Here is a 7,236-nt window from a genome sequence, read left to right as displayed (position 1 = left end):
AAATTTCTTATAAAACAAAAACTGCAATTTAGTGAAACCCACAGAAAATAATAATTTGACATACATCTGCAACTCATTAACATTTGAAGTCAACCCCATTCCAGAACAACTTTCGCTAACTAGAAAAATGGCTGTAACTCAGCCAATTTTACAAATAATTTAACTGAACATTGTGTGGTAGTAGCTGGGAGTCATCCTCAACACAGACACTGAGTGCTATCACATCTAGCAAGATCTCACATATTGCACATATTGTCAGTGGCAAGTTTTGACTGAAATGGGTATAACTCCACTCCTTCCCCGCATAAGATGATCTTACATTGTGGTATGACGTCATCAGGAAATGTGCAATCCTTGAAGGAATTTTATTAAATATGCAACCTGAAAGAAGTCAGTAAAATTTATCTTGAAAAATGGGTGATCTCTTTTTGTTCTTTTTTCAAATGTTCTTTATTTTTCCATTGAGGTTAATTCAAACAAAACCTCTTTAAGTCATTTTTTTAACTTGTATTTGCATAATCTACATCTGCAATTATTCATATGAAACCTGCCTCCATTTTAGGTGTTAATGTGTAGAGAGCCATTTCATTCAAAATTAAATAAATAAATAAATAGTGTTATTTAAAAATTAATTAAAATAAAAAATAAAAATCTTGGAGAAAAAAATCTATAAACATTTCTATTTAAATGCTTAATTTCATGGGAACATTTATTTATTTAATGGAATATTTATTTGTAATTTTTAAACAACACTATTTATTAATTTATTTAATTTAGAATGAAATGGCTTTCCGTATTAACGATCCTTCAAAACATAAGAGGTATGAATATTTTTGAAAAAGAACGTAAGAAAAAAACTAAATCAAGTGGAATGTTAATTTTAAATATTTTTGAGAAACTTGCAAAAATATACTTACAAAAATGTCTTATCAAGAACAGAGAAGTGAATAAATGCGGAGGTTAATCACAGCATAGCCACATATATTATGTTCTGTTCCACACATCAAAGTCCTCGTTTTTTCCATTATCAGTGGGAATGTTGGTTTAAAGAACGGTGCATTCCTCAGAATGAATGAGTTTTTTTTGTTTTTACTTCTTGCATCAGACAAAAAGAAAGTTATCTGCCTTCTCAAATGTGCAGACCTCTGTAATTATGAAACTAGTCAAGTCCAAAAGGCGGTGAAGCTGAACAGTCACATTTATCAAAGCATATAAATGTTAGATATCAAATTGGCTTGTGCAGTACGAGGACTGCAGCGCCACCGGTGGTCAGGCTTTGCTTAGTAAAGTGGAAAATCGGAATTTCTACAAAAGCTGCAACTACAAATCTTTTAAAAAAGTTCAACAACATCAGATGTACATACAGTCAAAAGCCTGCTGACTCAAGAGCTCAACCTGGCACTGAGTTGTTCCCAGCAGTGCCGATCGAAGGTCAGCAGACCAGTTCATGGATCCACAACGGGAATCGTGCTGACCTTGTTGTTCCTGCTGATCCGACGTTCAGGCCGCTGCTTGGGCAGTTTGGTCTGAATCAGTTCCTCCGGAGTGTTACCCAGTGGAGGCAGAAGTCTTTTCTTGCTGTTCCTGGTCTCGGGTAACCACTGAGGTGGCAGTTCAAACGGTCCGAACCCAAACTGTGTTGAGTCCTCTGCCTCTATTGGTGTAGCAGGTGTAGCAGGCGCCACCTGTGACGAGGAGGCGTATGCACATGTGTGAATGGGAGAAGCCCGAGGAAGTGAAGAAGGGACTTCTTTGGTAATGACAAGCCCCCCTCCTGACTGCTTTGTTGTTTGCACTTCGCCTCTGAAGCTCCCAAGTCTCGACCCACCCTTCTGGTCCTCTTTGCGGCCTGAGCAGTCCCCTGGCTCACGTGAGGGGATCTCATTCTCTGCATCCTCTTCTTCTTCATCCTCAGGCCTGAAGATCTGCTGCTGGCCGATGTTAAACATCTCTAGAAGCTGGCTCCCTGAACGACCAGCAGTCTCCAGTCCCACCGGCTCCCCGATTACCCCATCACCGCCTAAAGAGGACAGACCCCCGGTGCTTACCACGTTCCGGCGACTGTAACGCCTTTGAATTCTGGACAGCAGCTCCAGGCAGCAGTGCCGTGCTGAGCGGTTAACAGTCAGAAACAGGACGGGGTTAGTGAGGAGGGACACTTTTGGAAGCCAGAGGGCAGTGAGGTATAACGAGGCGGGCAGCTCCTTAGGGTCTGCCAAAATGGTGCGGTAAACCACCAGGGCTCCGTAGGGAGCGCTACAAGCGGAGAAAGCCAGCACAGCAGCCAGAAGGGTAGCGTGGAGCTCCGCTTCTCTTTGAGACACGTACGGGATGGAGATACTGTTCTGAGGAGTCCGCAGCGCCGCAATGATCACCTTCTTTTTCTGGCTAGCACTGAGCGCTCTGCGGATTAGGAGCATGAAGAGAAAGACTAGAGCCAGGGGGAAGATCACCGTGGTGATGTTGTATATCAGAACATAGACCATGTGACCCAGAGAGTGCGCGTGGTCTTCTGAGCAGGAAGAGGTGACGTACAGATCTGTAACGTTGGTCACGGCAAACACAGGTAGGCTAGCCACGACTGCGTGGACCCAGATGTAGATGACCAAATCTCGAGATCGTGCATCAGAGATTTTCCTCTCTAGTGGATACAGCACTGAGTAGTATCTGCAGACAAAAAACACGAGACATTAGCTGGCATGCAGGCCTCTACTAGGAAATAAACTAGAGGTGTACAGTGGCAAAGTTGTGAAACATAAAATCAACTACAATAAGTTTTGGAATCCTGCTCTAAGCTGTGTTCTGCTGCAAAAAAGGCCTTTTGTTTGACTAGAGTCACCTGAATCCAGTCATGCTGATGCAGCCTATAAAAATCTCTCCTAAGAGGATACACAAGACGAATAAACCGAGTGGAATTTTAAAACGAGTGTGCCAACATGCTCACATAAGTAACATAAGCTGAAATACCCAGTTTTTATATGCATGCAGGTAGACTACGTGCATAAGTAGACATTACGTCAGACGTGGGGAACTTAAGGACCGAGGGCCAAAAGTGGCTCTTGGACAATCTCCATCAGGTCCCAATATCCTTATTTAAAAAATAACACAACTTTTTAAATAAAGATCGATTTTTTTAAAATAAGGAAATTTAAATTAAAAAATTACGCAAAGCTTTTTAAAAAACATTTTTTAGTCATTATGTTTCCAGAACTAGACTGAACCTTAAAGATTTAGAAACACAAATATATAAATTTGTTTTGCATAGTTCCGCTAACATGTATAACATGTTGTATAACATGTAAACATGCTGTTGTTGGATGTAACTGGGACCCTGTGTACACAATTTCGTTCCACCACATGTACCACATGAGATGTGAATGACAATAAAGAAACCTTGACCTTGACGTTAAGCTAACGTGTAATATATTGTCACAAGAGCCATTTTACAGAATATGTCTTCTACCGGTATTCCTAAAGGATTTTGGAAAGACTTGTTTTATAAAGCGTGTTAACTATGCTACAATAACCAATAATTGTCAGTCAGGTCATCTGGACAGTTTCGTTTTTGTGGAAAGATGTTTTGCCCTCTATCTGGAGGGCTTCATCAGTCTGAGGAGTCCCAAGTAAACTGTTTTCCCCACTAAGCAGTACAATCCTTTAGTGGACCAACCAGTTTGAACATGCAGGTAGACTACGTGCAAAAAAGACAAAAAAGAAACTGTCCAGATGACCTGACTGACCATTAATGGATTTTGTACCTGGATGATTGAGCATGAACTTTGATGTCTTGAACCACTTTGGCTATGGCTGCCTGCCTGGGAAGAGTCGACGGGGGACAGGACAGCCCCCAGAAACCATCTTATCTCCAGCAAACTGGTTGGTCCACTAAAGGAGTGTACTGATTACTGGGGAAAACAGTTTACTTGGGACTCCTCAGACTGACGAAGCCCTACGGATAGAGGGCGAAATGTCTTTCCACAAAAAGAGAAACCGTCCAGATGACCTGATTGACCAATATTGGATTTTATACCTGGATGATGGAGCATGAACTTTGATATGCTACAATAAGAAAAAGATCGTCTAGATTATCCGTCATAAAAAAATGTGTTTTCCAATTTTCTATGTGGCCCTTTGGTTGCTGTAAATGTCTTGATGTGGCCCTTTGGAAAAAAATGTTGCCCACCTCTGCATTAGATGGTGCTAGAGCACCTACCATTTGCCCTGTGGACCAGGCAAGTGCACTTTTAATTTCTTTTTTTTTTCACAGTACAGTATGTGGCCCATGGTGGCATTTCTAGAATAAAAATTGTACTAATGCCCCAAATTGTGCCTTGTAATTTTCCCTGGCAGGTCCATACACTGCATGAGGTGCTCTTTTTTTTTTTTCACTTGAGCACCTGCCCTCCAAAATATCTGTGCACGTCACTGTAAACATGTCTCCTATTTGGCATCGGCCCGCCACCAAAAGCAAAGCAGGGATCATGACGTTGCTAATATGTTTTCATTTGTCTGTACCATTAGCAAAATAGCTCATGAAATGATGGACAAATTAAAGTACGGTAATCCTTGAGTGGACATCCACACCTAGTTACCTTTAGACGTCAACAACATGATGGTCGTCACAGCTAATAGATCTTAGCAAATACAATAATGGCCACGATTACGATCATTTCTATCCAAAATATGAACTTCAGCTAGTTTTACTGGAAGGGCGAAATATGTAAAATATTCATAAATTTGTTATATTAGTTGCAGATAAATAGTCCACAAGGTGAACTTTCATCCAGCAGCCTTTGAACACATTGTGGTTCTGTTTTAGAGGCTTGAATATACTAATAAGTAAGACTATTAAGACAACACCCTGGTGTCTTGTGCCTACAGACACCGAAGTTTACCAGACGCCCATTGCAATTTGTCATAAAAGGAGGGTTGAGGGGTCGTTAACACAAGTTTCCCGCGGACAACAAGCTGATCATGGCTACTTGATCGGAGGAAACATGAGTAGTCTAGATGAATCTCCCCGTGCCCGGCCTAAGTGGGGCCATTTGCAGTCCTATATGGGTAAGACCTAGAAGGCCAGGGCAGCCTATTTCCCCTTTTGTGACGGAGGGCTGGTGTGAGTCACTCAACAGGAAGCGGGTGGTTCACCAGGACAAACAGTTAATACAATCTGTCACAGCTACAATGTGATTTTTTTAAATTCTGTAACTAGTGGAAAATGGATATCTCTCTAGAAAATTGAAATGTCACACCTGTTTTAAAATCTTTTCGCTGGCTGCCAATTCATTTTAAAATTATTTGACATGTTTTTAAATCTTTAAATGGTCTTGCCCCTCCTTATCTTTCAGAGCTGGTACATTCTGACATACCTGCCCGTTCTCTCAGGTCTGCTATCAGCTGCTCCTGACTGGACCAGAAACCAGGTGTAAGCTCACAGGGGTCCAGGCTTTTGGGGTGGTAGGTCCAAAATTGTGGAACAACATCCTCCTGAGCTGTTTTTAAATCCTTGCTTAAAACCTTGTTATTCTTTGGCTTTTTTTTTTATTTTTTTTTTTTACCTGTTATGTGTTGATTTTTTTTTGGTTTTATTCTTGTTTTTATTCTTTTATTTCTGCTGTTGTAGCATTATTTGTTTATTTGTTTTATTGTATTACCCCACCCCGTACAGCACTTTGTTCCATTGAGGAGTTTTAAAGAGCTTTATAAATAAAATTAAATTGTATTGAAAAATGGATAAGAAAAAACACAAACTTGTCCTTTTTAGGATTACTTAGACAACAAGATAACTGTTTGGAAAAGGCTCATATATTCAGAGTATTCAGTGATAACTAATGCAGTAATTGAAAGAACATGGGTGAGTTTTTAAGGCACTTTCCAAACACCATAAATACACCGATGATATTACAAAAAATACTTTTTTTTTTTTTTTTGCATTTATAGGTAAACATATCCCATAAAGACACTTTGTGTTATTTATCTCGGTTTATCAATTATTCTACTATTTAAGCCTGTAGCAGTGCTATAATATCAGCCCATTTTTCTATCTGCAGCCTTAATTCCCCTCCTAAACCATAAATATTTAATTGTTTTTATAATATTCTGACTTTGGTTGCCATGGAGCCAACAAAATCTTTACCACAGGGGCTGAGAAACAGAATCTGACTGCAATCTCTATTTAAAGAATGAATGAAACCCACTTTTAAATCAGCTGTTTGTCTTACACGTTTGATTAAGTCTGATGAACATCAACGAGGACCCTCATCAGTACGCATACCGTGAGAACCGATCAACAGAGGATGCAATCTCCTCTGTGGTCCACACTGCACTCAACCACCTGGAGCAGAAAAACTCTTACGTCCGTATGCTCTTTGTGGACTTCACATCCGCCTTCAACACCATGATCCCCCAAACCCTGATGGACAAACTATCCACACTAGGACTAAGCCCCTCCATCTGCAACTGGGTACTAGACTTTTTAACAAACAGACCACAGTTAGTGAGGATCCACAACCTCTCCTCCTCCACCATAACCCTCAGCACTGGCTCTCCTCAGGGATGTGTGTTGAGCCCCCTCCTGTTTACTCTGCTCACATATGATTGTGCAGCTACCCATCCAGGCTGTCACATTGTAAAGTTTGCAGATGATACAGCGGTGGTGGGATGCATCACAAACAATGATGAGTCCAGCTACAGGCAGGAGGTGGAACACCTGGAGAGCTGGTGCAGAGAGAATAACCTTCACATCAATGTGAAGAAGACAAAGGAGATGATTGTGGACTTCAGAAGGAACAAAAACACCTACACCCCCCTGAACATAAGAGGATCTGCGGTGGAAGTGGTCTCCAGCTACAAGTACTTGGGTGTACACATGAATGACAACCTCAGCTGGAGCAACAACACCACCAGCCTGATCAAGAAAGCTCATCAGAGACTCTACTTCCTCAGACGGCTGAGGCGAGCTGGTCTGGGAAGCTCAGTCCTCACCTCCTTCTACAGGTGTGCAGTGGAGAGCATCCTGTGCTCGAGCATCAATGTGTGGCATGGAGGCTGCACAGCTGCAGAAAGGAAAGCTTTGCAGAGAGTGGTGAAGGCTGCACAGAAATCTGTTGGAATCAGTCTCCCCACCATCACAGACATCTACACCTCCAGATGCAGGAAGAGGGCCACCTGCATCATGAAGGACCCCACCCACCCAGCACACACACTTTTTGCCCCACTCCCCTCAGGAAGGAGGTT

At 41.6% G+C, this 7,236-nt stretch overlaps 1 protein-coding gene across 1 annotated transcript in view; it reads right to left on the bottom strand.

The window, feature by feature from the left end:
* Positions 1 to 1,445: 1,445 nt before the first annotated feature.
* Positions 1,446 to 7,236, bottom strand: part of gpr176 (G protein-coupled receptor 176) — a 22,549-nt gene continuing 16,758 nt past the window's right edge. The window contains exons 2-4 of the mRNA XM_037685185.1: positions 2,840 to 2,879; positions 1,867 to 2,667; positions 1,446 to 1,809 (exon numbers count right to left, since the gene is read on the bottom strand). Coding sequence (XP_037541113.1) covers positions 1,446 to 1,809; positions 1,867 to 2,667; positions 2,840 to 2,879 — 1,205 coding nt within the window. The remainder of the gene's footprint in view (positions 1,810 to 1,866; positions 2,668 to 2,839; positions 2,880 to 7,236) is intronic.

Source organism: Nematolebias whitei, chromosome 12 (assembly GCF_014905685.2).
Source record: "Nematolebias whitei isolate Nwh7 chromosome 12, NemWhi1, whole genome shotgun sequence".
Classification (NCBI taxonomy): Eukaryota; Metazoa; Chordata; class Actinopteri; order Cyprinodontiformes; family Rivulidae; genus Nematolebias; species Nematolebias whitei.
Note: the sequence above shows the minus strand (reverse complement) of the source record. Positions and strands in the feature narration are given on the sequence as shown.